Raw genomic sequence first — 15,766 nt, 5'->3', positions numbered from 1 at the left:
TTTTATCGAAAAGAGAAAGTAATTCTACAAGTTCAAGATACAATCAAAATTTAATAAAATTCCTTATTTCTAATTCCTTTTCAGGACAAGTAGGATTTTAAAGAGAGAGAGGTAAGCACAGCAATATCTTATTAAATTTTCCATGATATATTGCAACATTGTTAGGCAACAACATTTCAATATTGTGACAATTTCGTTGGGAGTCAGATCTTACAGTTCAATAACATAAACACGAGAATCCGGTCAGTTGCCACAAATCAAATCCATAAATGCCAATTCTTCCGATCTTGCCGTTTCTGCCGCTCAACTAGAATTCTGCCACCGCCACTTAGATCAGGGAATTCTTAAGTAATGCAATATCAGTTCCGATTTGAACATCAAATAAAATACAACGTGAGACTTAAATATGGGTTTTTAATGTCCTAGAAGTTAATTTATCTAAGGCGTAAAATAAAGAAAACGTGGCCAAAATGTTGGGAACGTCAACTTTTTAATGGTTTTCCCATATTTTTAAAAACGAAATGGAGTTACCTAAAAAAGCTTATTTTAGAGACAACATCTTAAGAATAACCAAAGCAAGTGTATTTAAGCATACAGAGCTGGGGAATGAAGTAGAAAAATATTTTATATTTCGGGAGTATTAAATATTAAAAAAACACCTCTTAACGAGGTAATTATCTAGTGACGATCGCACCTTCAACAAACAAAAGTTCTGAAATCAATTTTTGTGACGAAAATGTATTAAGTTCACAAGTTACGGGTGTAATTTATAGCTGTTAAAGACAAGTGAGAGAGTGGAGGGGGCCAAGAAATGCCAGGGAGATTAAAATCACCCAAAACAATAAAAAAATCCCTTTCGGAAAGATGAGATAGAACAGTTTTTATTGCAGACAAAGTCGGATCAAGGTGGAATATAAGAAAAAGTTACATAAATAGAAAAAGATTTCAAAGAAACTTTAACACCAACGATTTCAATGTCAATGTCTTCAGAAAAGGCAGAGGAGTCAGCATAAGGTAGCTTCATATTAAGTCCCCTAACATTTTGATAGGCCAAAAATAAACTGCTCAGTTTTTTGGCGCAGGTACTACCGTGGAAGGCCTATCATTAGTTCTCCGTCTGTTTGGAACAAATTCTTTAATGACCAATTCATCATTAAGCCAACAACTTTTTGAGTTTAGTACATTAAATACTTCAGAGGAGCAGATATTTTAAATGAAGATATCCGACGAACATATGGAAATTTATACTCCTTCACCGTAATGTTTTGAGATGGGAATTCCTGGTGTATAAATTCCAAAACATCTGCAGATGTGGTTTTAGGTGTTAAACGAGACTCAAATAATTGCTTCCTATATGGAACAACCAGGGTCTCTTTCTTCCGGCACCAACAATCTGAACATCGTTCGTCTGATTATCGAGACCAGGGACAGTAAATAAAAACGTCATTAGGTGACGATCCGAACTGACAATCTTTTTTGGAACAAAAAAGAGCCATTTTTAAGTATTTAAATTTAAGAAAAAAAGTTATTAACAAAACCAAAGAATCAAAAGAATTATAAATACCTCACTTAATTTGACACTGGGATCAAACAATAAAAATGTAGACACGCAAGAACGCAAAAGTATAAGAGCGCATAGAGAATGCGAGGGCGAGAGAGCGCGACAGAGTGGCAGTCGACCGAGCGTGGCTTGCGAAACACAAGCAAAATATACACGACAACAGCTTAAACGACAAGAAACGGGAGAGAGATTACAAGAAAGTTATGGGAAACAACAACAAAAGCTACAGAAGATACAATAAACAAATGAACAGGCTAAAAACAGAGTTTGGTTTTGTTAACATTTCTACAATAAAATATACAATTAGACAATAGATTTAGTTATGTTGGACTAAGTCACAAAGCAAGGCACCAGTATCACAGATATTAATGACAAATTGACAAAAAGCACAGAGCACAAGATAAACACAACCGGTCACAAGCGACGCTAATTCGAATCTACCAATACTTGTGGTCATAAAAGAAGATATATTATTATTTTTTTTTGGTTATTATATTAAAAAAATAAACATTTTTCTTTTAACTTTTAATAATGCTTGAAATTATAAAAAACTAGTTTTGTCTTGTTTTTTTTTTTTAAATTTTGGCCGGGACTTTTGTGTTTGTTTAAGTACACGGTAGCACAGTATTGGTTTCGGTACAGTGAGTACTCGCTACAATGATACATGCATACTACACTATCGATTGATCTGAAAAAAAGATTGCTACGCCCACTCTAACGCCCATAACGCCTAAATCTGTCTACCGCCCACATAACCATATATTGAGATCAGGAGTAGGTGTCGCATTTCAATCTCGCTTTGCTGCTGGCATATCTCTATTTCCCTTTGGTCCATGTAGCGGAGTAACGGGTATCTGACAGTCGAGGTACTCGACTATAGCGTTCTTCCTTGTTTCATTTTGAGAAGTGCCCCAAAATCTTGTATTGCGTAAATTGTTAAAGAAAACAAAAATATAACTATTATTACAGAAGCTGGAAGGGTAGTTCACAAAAGTAACATTCAAAGTGCTTAAGTCCGATAATTCTTAGGGAAACTTTTGTCCATATAGAAATTGAACTACTGAAAATAAGGGAACGCACTTAAACAAAACAAGGAAGAACGCTATAGTCGAGTACCTCGACTATCAGATACCCGTTACTCAGCTAAATGGAGATATGCAAGCATATGCATACCGGCGGTATACAGATTTAAGCGTTATGGGCGTTAGAGTGGTCGTGGCAAATTTTTTTTTGGATCAATCGATAGGTATCGACGAGACCAATACATTTCAGTTAAAATTTTTTATCTAGCATGAAAATTGTGGGCGTCACAGGTTTTTGCGGTTTGTGGGCGTTAAAGTGGGCGTGGCAAACTTTTTTTTGATTGATATTGATGAGAACATTACATTTCAGTTAAAATTTTTATTCTAGCATCAAAACTGTAGGAGCCACAGTTTTGGGCGGTTTGTGGGCGTTAGAGTGGGCGTGGCAGTCTACTGAAACAAACTTGCGCTGCGTAAGAAGCTCAGGAATCTGCACGCCAAATCTCAATAGCCTAGCTCTCATAGTTTCCGAGATCTCAGCGTTCATCCGGACAGACGGACAGACGGACAGACGGACATGGCTAGATCGACTCGGCTAGTGATCCTGATCAAGAATATATATACTTTATGGGGTCGGAAACGCTTCCTTCTGCCTGTTATATACTTTCCGACGAATCTAGTATACCCTTTTACTCTACGAGTAACGGGTATAATTAAGATATAGTAACCACTACCATACTCTAACGCATGAAATAACACAATCACTGTCTGATCTAACTACACTTACATTACATGATTGGCTTAGCATGGAAATATATCGCAGGCAGCCCGATGGTCTAGTTATGACAGGGAAACATTTAAAAAACCTAGTTACGAATGACCAGCAATGACCAGATAATCATTAACAATCATCTTCAGGACAAAATTAATAATTTAACAACAATATCGAATATGCTAGAAAACACAATTCAAAAAGAGAATCATTTCAGTAACGATATTGCTTTAAGCTTACAAAATCAGGTTAGAGTCATAAAAGAAGAAAAAGGAAATGTAAAATTTGCCAATTCATTGGGCCAAAATTGACGTAATCTGACTTTTGCGGCGCTATTGTCTTTACTCTGATTGTACTTAAAACTTTTTTTATCGAAAAGAGAAAGTAATTCTACAAGTTCAAGATACAATCAAAATTTAATAAAATTCCTTATTTCTAATTCCTTTTCAGGACAAGTAGGATTTTAAAGAGAGAGAGGTAAGCACAGCAATATCTTATTAAATTTTCCATGATATATTGCAACATTGTTAGGCAACAACATTTCAATATTGTGACAATTTCGTTGGGAGTCAGATCTTACAGTTCAATAACATAAACACGAGAATCCGGTCAGTTGCCACAAATCAAATCCATAAATGCCAATTCTTCCGATCTTGCCGTTTCTGCCGCTCAACTAGAATTCTGCCACCGCCACTTAGATCAGGGAATTCTTAAGTAATGCAATATCAGTTCCGATTTGAACATCAAATAAAATACAACGTGAGACTTAAATATGGGTTTTTAATGTCCTAGAAGTTAATTTATCTAAGGCGTAAAATAAAGAAAACGTGGCCAAAATGTTGGGAACGTCAACTTTTTAATGGTTTTCCCATATTTTTAAAAACGAAATGGAGTTACCTAAAAAAGCTTATTTTAGAGACAACATCTTAAGAATAACCAAAGCAAGTGTATTTAAGCATACAGAGCTGGGGAATGAAGTAGAAAAATATTTTATATTTCGGGAGTATTAAATATTAAAAAAACACCTCTTAACGAGGTAATTATCTAGTGACGATCGCACCTTCAACAAACAAAAGTTCTGAAATCAATTTTTGTGACGAAAATGTATTAAGTTCACAAGTTACGGGTGTAATTTATAGCTGTTAAAGACAAGTGAGAGAGTGGAGAGGGCCAAGAAATGCCAGGGAGATTAAAATCACCCAAAACAATAAAAAAATCCCTTTCGGAAAGATGAGATAGAACAGTTTTTATTGCAGACAAAGTCGGATCAAGGTGGAATATAAGAAAAAGTTACATAAATAGAAAAAGATTTCAAAGAAACTTTAACACCAACGATTTCAATGTCAATGTCTTCAGAAAAGGCAGAGGAGTCAGCATAAGGTAGCTTCATATTAAGTCCCCTAACATTTTGATAGGCCAAAAATAAACTGCTCAGTTTTTTGGCGCAGGTACTACCGTGGAAGGCCTATCATTAGTTCTCCGTCTGTTTGGAACAAATTCTTTAATGACCAATTCATCATTAAGCCAACAACTTTTTGAGTTTAGTACATTAAATACTTCAGGAGGAGCAGATATTTTAAATGAAGATATCCGACGAACATATGGAAATTTATACTCCTTCACCGTAATGTTTTGAGATGGGAATTCCTGGTGTATAAATTCCAAAACATCTGCAGATGTGGTTTTAGGTGTTAAACGAGACTCAAATAATTGCTTCCTATATGGAACAACCAGGGTCTCTTTCTTCCGGCACCAACAATCTGAACATCGTTCGTCTGATTATCGAGACCAGGGACAGTAAATAAAAACGTCATTAGGTGACGATCCGAACTGACAATCTTTTTTGGAACAAAAAAGAGCCATTTTTAAGTATTTAAATTTAAGAAAAAAAGTTATTAACAAAACCAAAGAATCAAAAGAATTATAAATACCTCACTTAATTTGACACTGGGATCAAACAATAAAAATGTAGACACGCAAGAACGCAAAAGTATAAGAGCGCATAGAGAATGCGAGGGCGAGAGAGCGCGACAGAGTGGCAGTCGACCGAGCGTGGCTTGCGAAACACAAGCAAAATATACACGACAACAGCTTAAACGACAAGAAACGGGAGAGAGATTACAAGAAAGTTATGGGAAACAACAACAAAAGCTACAGAAGATACAATAAACAAATGAACAGGCTAAAAACAGAGTTTGGTTTTGTTAACATTTCTACAATAAAATATACAATTAGACAATAGATTTAGTTATGTTGGACTAAGTCACAAAGCAAGGCACCAGTATCACAGATATTAATGACAAATTGACAAAAAGCACAGAGCACAAGATAAACACAACCGGTCACAAGCGACGCTAATTCGAATCTACCAATACTTGTGGTCATAAAAGAAGATATATTATTATTTTTTTTTGGTTATTATATTAAAAAAATAATCATTTTTTTTTTAACTTTTAATAATGCTTGAAATTATAAAAAACAAGGAAGAACGCTATAGTCGAGTACCTCGACTATCAGATACCCGTTACTCAGCTAAATAGGGATATGCAAGTAGCAAAGCGAGATTAAAATGCGCCACCTACCGGCGGTATACAGATTTAAGCGTTATGGGCGTTAGAGTGGGCGTGGCAAATTTTTTTTTGGACCAATCGATAGGTATTGACAAGTCCAATACATTTCAGTTAAATTTGTTTATCTAGCATGAAAATTGTGGGCGTCACAGGTTTTCGCGGTTTGTGGGCGGTAAAGTGGGCCTGGAAAACTTTTTTTTGGACCAATCGATAGGTATTGATGAGAACAATACATTTCAGTTAAAATTTTTTATCTAGCATGAAAATTGTGGGCGACACAGGTTTTCGCGGTTTGTGGGCGTTAAAGTGGGCGTGGCAAACTTTTTTTTGGGTCAATCGATAGGTATTGATGAGAACAATACATTTCAGTTAAAATTTTCTATCTAGCATCAAAACTGTATGAGCCACAGTTTTGGGCGGTTTGTGGGCGTTAGAGTGGGCGTGGCAGTCTACTGAAACAAACTTGCGCTGCGCAGGTATCTCAGGAATCTGCGTGCCTAATCCCAGTATTGTAACTCTCATAGTTTCCGAGATCTCAGCGTTCATACGGACAGACGGACAGACGGACAGACGGACAGACGGACATGGCTAGATCGACTCGGCTAGTGATCCTGATCAAGAATATATATACTTTATGGGGTCGGAAACGCTTCCTTCTGCCTGTTACATACTTTCCGACGAATCTAGTATACCCTTTTACTCTACGAGTAACGGGTATAACTAGTTTTGTCTTGTTTTTTTTTTTAAATTTTGGCCGGGACTTTTGTGTTTGTTTAAGTACACGGTAACACAGTATTGGTTTCGGTACAGTGAGTACTCGCTACAATGATACATGCATACTACACTATCGATTGATCTGAAAAAAAGATTGCTACGCCCACTCTAACGCCCATAACGCCTAAATCTGTCTACCGCTCACATAACCATATATTGAGATCAGGAGTAGGTGTCGCATTTCAATCTCGCTTTGCTGCTGGCATATCTCTATTTCCCTTTGGTCCATGTAGCGGAGTAACGGGTATCTGACAGTCGAGGTACTCGACTATAGCGTTCTTCCTTGTTTCATTTTGAGAAGTGCCCCAAAATCTTGTATTGCGTATTACTTTTGAACGGAGCAGCCGAATTTGAAAGTTAAGGTGTCATTCGAAGCGTATTTTAAGTGAAAATACAACTAGGTTAATAGCGGGGGGTGTTGATCCCCACCGGCCCCAACAGATAAAATTTTCAATATTTTATTTTTTCACTTTTACCGCACTTTTTCCCAAACTAATTGATTTTCTTATAGCCTTGTAATGCAATCCTTTTAGTTTTAAAATATATTTCGATTGATGTATCACTCGTAACCATCGAACGAAAAAGTTTCATTTTCATAATTTTCCTGGTGCGCTTCGTCACTACTCTGGTAAATTTTAGACCTTATTTTAGTCTCAGAGTTCGCAAATGCATACGTAACTCGAACTAGTTCTCTCTCAAATCCTGAAGACGCGTACCATCCTACAGTTGAGGTTACTTTAGAAGCATCAGTTCCATTATTGCCATGTTTTTAAATCGAACCTGCATCCTTTCGTTATTTTCGTAGAACTCGATTGGTCTTTAATGAATTCAAACGATGATCCCTTATATATTGTAGGATAATTTTTGTGGAACACTCTATTCAGCTTTCGATATGTTTAATCCCTCATATCCCTCTACAAACGCGTCTCGAAAGCCCCCTTGGTTCTGACGTACCCTCTCTTTCCTGAAAAACTCCATGTCCAGACTGCTTTAGAAATTTAAGAGAACCGGGCTGCAATCTGACCACTCGTGGTATCTATTTGCTGGTTTTAATAACTCCGAATAATTCAATACCGAATTCCAAGATAACCCCAAATAGTTCTTTGCATTTGTTAATTCGAAACGGAAATCACAACAATTCCCATCTTGTTTTCACCTTAATTCTACATCCGCCTTATCTGCCAAATTTTTTTCAGTCCATGTACTCATCTTTTAGATATTAATATTGAGGGTGGTGATGTTGCTAGGTCAAAATCCGGTCCGGTAGGTCTTGAGGGTGGTAATCTTTTAGCTATGATAACACCTCATCCTAACCACACCCTCTCCCTCACTCCAACTTTATTTTCATCCCCCTTATAAGTGAGGACGACGTTTTTCAAAATCTTTAAACAACCATGTTATCTTTCTCTTCGGGCCCTGATCTTGCACCGAGCTGTGTTATAAAAAAATGTGCCGATGCTTTCTGAAAACCGTTATCTAAACTGATGTATGCTGGCGGCGTACAACTTTGTTTGCCTTTAAATCCCAATTCCCTTGCACTTTTCCAAGCCGATTTGAACAATTTTCATTTTTATTGCATTCAGAATTTGCTGTTTTTAAGCCAATCTAAATGTAACTTTGTCCTTTTATCAAAAGAATCTTTTCCTCACAAGATATTTTATTGGGTCAAGTGATCTCGAATGCATAAATTCCGTTACAGACCTTGGAGTCTTATTCAACCACAACTTAAACTTCAATGATCACATTGGCATTATAGTTAGTAAAGCAAAAGGGTGTTTCGCCTTTGTCAAACGTTGGTCAAAGGAATTTGAGGAAACCACGAAACACATTTCCTTGGTTCGTCCAATCTTGAATACTGTTCGTGAGTTTGGTCACCTCAAAATGCTAAGTGTCAGAAGCTTATCGAGCCGGTACAGAAATGAAACTGGAAAACACATCGTTCCCTACAATCTTAAGTGGATAGACTGCGTCTACTGAACCTGCCCTCCCTCAAGGATCGTCGGACCTGCCAGGGTGTTATGTTTCTTCACAAATTAATCACTGAACTTGTAAATTCAAGCTACCTTCTTGGTCAAATAAAGCTCTCCATATCTGTAAGGTCAACTCGTCACTTTCGACTGATGGCCCTACAAAAGTTGTAGGACTAATTTTGAGTTACATGATCCATTTCGCGTTTATATGTTCGCAATATAATCAACTGTATTTTTGATATTCACTGAATGCTCTGTATATTCGAATGTAACAAACATCTTAACCCATCTGCCTTTGCCCACGCCCACTTGCTGTGAGACGGGTACCATGTTTATGTTCGTAGATATTTTCAGACTTTAACGCAATAAATAAAAATATTTATGTAAGATATACACGCAGCTGGAACACAATAAAACACAAAAGAAAACGCTGCAGTCTATGGCCTCAACTATTAGATACCCATTACTCAGCTTAAGGGAGTGCGAGAGGGATGGATATATGCTTAAAGCCACTCTTCTTTGTTCATTAACACACCTAGCCTAAAGCGCCCCCAAGCCTGCAGCGCCAACTAGTTTATAGCGCCCCTAGCGGCGTATTAGTTAACACAGCTAATTTATTGCACGTGGTGTGAAATCTCGATTGAATTGCAAAACATTGTAATAGTCGTTTGTCCGAAATTTCAGCGTTCCTATACTAACAAGATACAGCGCTATAGTCGTTCTCGTACTCAGAGAAAAACCCAAGCACATTGGGCCCAATGGTCTTAAAACTTCGACAGGTACGAATTGGGCTTACCTTTTCACTTCAAGAACGTTTTATTCTTAAACCGCCATTCTTAATTTGAGAACATTTTTGGGTGAAATTAAGAATGTTTTCTACTTGATTTAGGTAAGAAATCTTTTTATTTAAGTATAAACACTACTTCATTTTAGTATGAATTGTACTATAAAAAGTTTAAGAATTCTCAAATCAAGTATGAAATGTACTTAAATGAAATATAATTAATTCATTAATATAGCAATATTTATTCTTAAAACAGGTCTACAATTTTCCTAAATGAACCATGGACAATGCTTATATCAAAATGATATGCAGCTTGCATCAAAAATATATAATTCTCATTTTAAACTGGACTTAGTCTTCAGAAAAGAAATTTTCATACTACACTCATACACAGTATGTTTATTGTTTATTTTAAGTATTGAAATGCGTTATATTTAACATAACTTGGTCTTATAATAAGAACAAATCATGCTCCATTAAAGAGTTTAAAAGTCCAAAATCCAGCCGAAAAAGTTATTTACATAAGAACTTATAATTCTTTAATTAAGAAGGCATTGGGTTTGCAGAAATAAAAAGCTCTTTTTTTTTTGTTTTATTTTATTGTTTTAATGTATCGCATCATTTAGTTTGTTGATTCTTATTGTAGTATAATACTGGAAACTTGAAAAGGAAATAATTCATATATAAGTATTGTAACTTGCGTTATATGTTATACATACTTCAGCCTAATATAAGACTTAGAATTATTTAAAGTATACACATGAATTGGAAGGGATATGAATTCTTGAATGTTTTTTACATATAGATTTTCAGTGCTATTTCCAACTTGGTGTGAACAAAAGTGGTTGTCATAACTCAATAAAATAATTTCTTCGCAAACAACAAAAACTTTATTACCAAAATTAAAAAAACTTAGAATTTTAAATAGCTACAAGGAAATATTTTGTCTTATATATTGTACCCTTGTACGTAACTTGCTTAAAGAGATTACATATTTGAAAGAGTGTTGTTTTTTCACAATTCTAGTACAGTAGTCAATGTTCTTTAGAGCTACATTCAAACTATGTGAAAAAGAGAAAATTGGTATTTGAAGTTTCAGTTGACTTCATGATTTATCAAAAACTTAGCCAATTGTAAGGCCGCCTTTTTAGCAATAGAACATGGCGGATTGATTCTGGAATGAATGTTATGGGTATGTAATTTTGATTCTCTTAACTTAGACTAGAAGCGCAAAGTCCATAGATATTTTAGTGGGCCGCACTTCTTTATTGTCGATGCGTAGTGCATTATGAAATGATGTTTAGGCTTTAAAGCGCCATACAATTGAGTATACAGTTGATGATGTCATTTTACACCTCCTCTAGCTTTGACAAATCTTCAGATACTAGCTCTGGCTTTAATAGTAGATTAATAATTTTTAATAAAATTAATATCAATTGCCAATCAACATTGTCAGTTGGAACAAGGTCGCCAATCAATAAAAGCAAAAAATGAAGAAAGCCTTTCATTTCACTCGCAGACAAGTCGAGATTACAATTTTTTAAGCGGGCTAAATCTAAACAATTTGACTGATTTACAATTTTTATTTCGCCGTAAGGAAATAAATGTTTTCTGTTATTAATAGTACTTAAGCGAGAACTTTTGTTTTAATTAATTTCATAAACGAGGGTGGTCCGATGTGTACTTACCCTCCAAAAGAAAAACGAAAATTTTGGAAAAGTGGTGATTTATTTCTCAACATAATCTCCTTTTAGCTCGATACACTTAACCCAGCGATGCTCCAACTTCTTTAACCCGTCTGAAAAATACGTTTTCTCGAGGTCTGCAAAACAGGCCTCTGTGGCGCCGACGACCTCCTCACTCGACTCAAATTTCTGTCCAGCGAGTGACTTTTTCAAGTTTGGAAAAAAAATTAGTCTCACGAGGCGAAATCTGGAGAATATGGTGAATGGGGTAGCAGTTCGTAGCCGAATTCGACCAATTTGGCCTTGGCGAAGGCGGAAGTGTGAGCTGGTGCGTTGTCATGATGGAAGAGCACTTTTTTTTCGCCAAATGGGCCGAATTTTCTGCAATTCGGCATAGTACAGCACTGTGACCGTTTTGCCCTTCTCCAGGTAGTCGATGTAGATCACACCTTGTGAATCCCAAAAAACAGTGACCATCACCTTTCTGGCCGATGGGACAGTCCTCGCCTTCTTCGGAGCAGGTTTGCCAGGTGAATTCCACAGTTTCGACTGTTTCTTGGTCTCTGGTGTGTACCAGTGGATCCATGTTTCGTCGACGGTCACGAAACGGCGCAGAAACTCCCTCGGATTGCGCTTAAACAGCACGCATCGCGGCGACAGCTTTCTCATGCCCAAAATTTCATGCAGGATATGACCCACGCGGTTTTTTGACATGCCTACTGTCTCAGCTATCTCGCAAATCTTCATTCGGCGGTCTGCCAATACGAGATCGTGGACTTTTGTCACGTTGTCCTCCGTGGTAGCCGTTTTCGGGGCACCTGGGCGTGGCTCATCAAAAACCGACGTGCGACCACGTTAAAACTCGTTAAACCAATTTTTGACGGTCGCCATCGAAGGAGAAGAGTCACCGTACATAGCATTCAAGCGCTCTCTGAATTCGCTGCGCGATTTCCCTTCCAAAAAAAAACAAATCGAATCACAGGCCGATATTGCACTTTCTCTATTTTTCTAAAATCCGCGGACACGTCCGATTCCATACGCACTCAAAACAAAACTGCGAGTCCGATTTGGCTGAAATATTGACAGTGGCCGTCTACGAGAACGTACTACACTATAGTAAATTTCTCTTGCGATAGTGACGCCATCGGGCGGTCAGGCTAAGTACTTATCGGACTGCCCTCGTACCTTTGCACACATCATATTTTGCAACCCCTTCAAAAATGTCATGCATTATATCAAAGCTGAATCTTTCAGTTACATGAAAATTAGCTAAATCATTAAATATACACTTAGAATTGACTCCTGTTAGTTTAGTATTATTGTCAAGCAAATCTGAATTATAATTAGTTTTATTTCTTAAGGAATCTTTCTTTTCATGCGAGTCAAATTGAGTTTCTTGCTTTGATCGTTTGCAACCACGACAAAATCGAGTCGAGTTAAACGAACGAACAAAGCCATTCACAGAATTGACTGCTCAGTTATAGCTACACCTAATGAAAAATAAACTTTAACCGTTTTAGATCCTATCTCAACCAAAATGCCTTTTTCTAATTCCTTGAGCTTTTGAACTAATGGAGAAGTGCTTCTTTCTATTGCATATTCTTTTATATCAGCTGTTAAAATAATATAAGCTAATATAAGCTTCATAAATGGAAGTCATCGAAGTACAATACATACGGAATCATAAAAACTGTTTCGCTGAAGTTACTTTTTTGTTGTTGGTATATTGGATATCGCGCTTTTTATAAAACTGTTTTGGGCATTAATTAACGTTAATCTAATAACTTAGGAATTTTAAAAAATTTCTTGAAACATAAAAATAAGTTGCAAAATTGCAAAAAACAGTTTTGGTCATTGCTTACGTCAAACGGGCGTTCAATTTCAGGAGGTAGTGTCGAGCGGCAGTTTTATCCAGATGTCTACATCTCGCGCGCTCGCACTGCCGTCCGCTCTCCCTCTCTATCTCTCCCCTAAGTCACAGCTCCGCTCTGGAGCGCTTAAATTAAGTTAGGCTTAACTAGTTCATGTTTCAAAGTATACTAATAAACACCTATGCGCGTCGCGCAAATAACCACAAAGTACCCCCGAGTTTTTGCGTACCCTTCGTTGTTGGGACTTCAGCTATTTCAGCGATCAAGCCACCCCGCCCCAACATTTTGGTCCAGTCGAAGCCGGATCTCGAAATCTTTGGATTTTCCTCTCCTGGAGTTTCCTTTTTCCAATTGCCGGTCATACAGCCAGTTTTTCGAACCCCGTTTCGACTAACTTTCTGTATGATATATTGTCTAAATCCAAATGTGATTAATCCGACACAACGGCATTGAATATATGTATTACCATTCCGTTATTTGTACCCGACTGTATTCCAGTTTCCTTTGCCCACAATTGTACACTTGAAACAATTCCAGTATATATTTCCGTGCTACTATTCAACTAAAATATTTCTCAAATACATTTTAAATTTCAATTGTGTAAAACAGATAACTCAGCCACACTTAAAAATTCCCGATTATAAAACTTTTCCTTAAGATTTGCACTCTTTATTTTTTACGTATTTCAGCTATACATATACATATGTTACATACATATTCTAATACAGTCCACTCTAAGTACTCTTTCTTATACAGTCCACTCCAACTAATTCTCTCGACCTACAAATACGGCTAACAAAGTTACAATATGCACAAATTTACTCCAGCAAATCGATTGCAAGTTAGTTGTGTAGGTGACAAACAAATGCATCGACAAACCAGCATAATTGAGTTTCGGTCTCTGTTGTACACGGACGTGTTTTATATTTGCTCCTACATTTATTAGCCTAGTGTCTAAATTACCGATCTTATTATTCCCAAAGTTTACATTTTCAACTAGGTTGAGACCGCCGTTTGAATGCAAATTAGTTATTTGTGTTAAAACCATTATCTTTATTATTATATTGGATAACAGTAAACGACGCGGGTGCTTTGTGCATTGTTGTTGTTTCTTATTTACATTGTTGTTTTGGCGCTCTCTCGCACCGTTCGCTCTGCTACATTCTCCCAACTTCAGTCACCGGCTCTCATTTTCGAGTTAACGGGTCTTTGCTGAATTGGTCTTATAGTTTTTTTTTTTTTTTATCTCTCTGCGTTTTGCTAAGTTACACAGCTGTTTGTTGGCACTCATCTGAAGCTTCCTACTTTTTTCTAATTTTTCTACATTCTACATTTAACATACTTCAAGGTGTAAGCAATGTCTGCCTGCTGTGTTGTTGGTTGCCAATTTGTTGGCAAAATCACTTCTCGGCAGCCAACTGTTAGTTGCTGGTTATGTGAGAACATTGCGCACGCTAAATGTGCAGACTTTGGGCATAGTGCTGCCCAAATTGCTGATCGCACTAGATCTAATGGTAACCTGAACTGGACGTGCCCTACATGCCTACATATCAAAATTGACATTGAGGCAAACAGAGCTGGAGTTCCAGGCATTCCGTGCTGGATTTACGGACTTATTAAGTCGATTTAGTGTCTGCGACTCCAACTTTAAGGGTCGGATTCTTCTAAGTCAATCTTCATTAAATATAAATCGTAGTCCTACACTGCCTAATGTCTCTTTACATGTTCCTGATCTCTCGACCAACCTCTCTCTGCCCAGCCCCACTGCAGGCTATGTGTCGTGTGATGAGGATGATCCCAATGGGATCGAGTCATTAAGGAATGACGCCACGGGGACTGTACTTTCGCCTGAGTCATCAAGCCCTACTAACCGTTCACCGACTGTTGCCACTTCGGGGGCTCTGCCGCACCTTGTTCTACCTCTAGCTAATACCCTTGCACCTCCTCCTGTCCCACTTACTAGCATGATCCCTAGGAAGAACACCCATAGCCCTACTCTCTCTTTTCCGGTACCACTCACTGGCATGGTACCTAGGAAATCTATCTAATGCAGCACTAACAGTAAATGATGTGATGCATCTTATTGTCACAAGTCTCTCCCCTCCCAGTCAAAATGGTATTGACATCACCAAATTTAATTTTAAACAGATAAGATATTACTCTTCATTTAAAATACTTGTTTCGGATGGGCTGTTTTCTAAACTTCTTTGCCCCAATTGTTGGCCTGCTGATATAATTGTCCACGAGTATATAAAAAAAGCAGCTCCCTTTCCACAACTTCTTTGTCGGCGCCCAGCTCTGATTTAAATTCAAAAAGTTTAATTTCCTAGTTCACTATCAAAATGTTCGGGGGCTTCTTAGTAAACTCTCTACGCTTTATATCAAAAGTTCTATTTTTGAGGCCAATGTTATTGTACTCACTGAGACCTGGCTTAACCCATCCGTACACGATAGTGAGATTTTGTCTAATAACTTTTTTGTTTATCGGAAGGATCGTCAGACTCGTCGTGTTGGAGGCGTTCTTATTGGAGTCAAATCCAATTTAACTTCTGAGTTTGTTGATGTTTCTGAATCATCAGGTATTGAATTTATTTCAGTAAAATTATCTTTCCCAAAAGGTAACATTTTTTTAACCTGCTCGTATATATCCCCTGGCTCTGAATTTAATGTGTATCTATAGCACCTGTTCGCCATACATTCAATCTAATTGTTGCTTGCTGAAACTGACCAACTTATTGTGCTTGGTGACTTTAATCT

General features: G+C 37.2%; 1 protein-coding gene across 13 annotated transcripts in view; it reads left to right on the top strand.

The window, feature by feature from the left end:
- LOC108013786 (uncharacterized) overlaps positions 1-15,766 on the top strand; it is a 477,552-nt gene that overhangs the window by 407,551 nt on the left and 54,235 nt on the right. For 7 of the 13 annotated variants that reach the window (XM_070999389.1, XM_070999386.1, XM_070999388.1 and 4 more), the window contains 2 exons: positions 85-111; positions 3,806-3,832. The exons of 4 other annotated variants lie outside the window; for them this stretch is intronic. In XM_070999389.1, coding sequence (XP_070855490.1) covers positions 85-111; positions 3,806-3,832 — 54 coding nt within the window. Of the gene's footprint in view, positions 1-84; positions 112-3,805; positions 3,833-15,766 lie in introns of those variants that run through there. 2 more of the 13 variants (XM_070999390.1, XM_070999383.1) reach the window with 1 other exon arrangement.

Source organism: Drosophila suzukii, unplaced genomic scaffold, assembly GCF_043229965.1.
Source record: "Drosophila suzukii unplaced genomic scaffold, CBGP_Dsuzu_IsoJpt1.0 scf_7, whole genome shotgun sequence".
Classification (NCBI taxonomy): Eukaryota; Metazoa; Arthropoda; class Insecta; order Diptera; family Drosophilidae; genus Drosophila; species Drosophila suzukii.
This window is presented reverse-complemented; position numbering and strand designations above follow the sequence as displayed.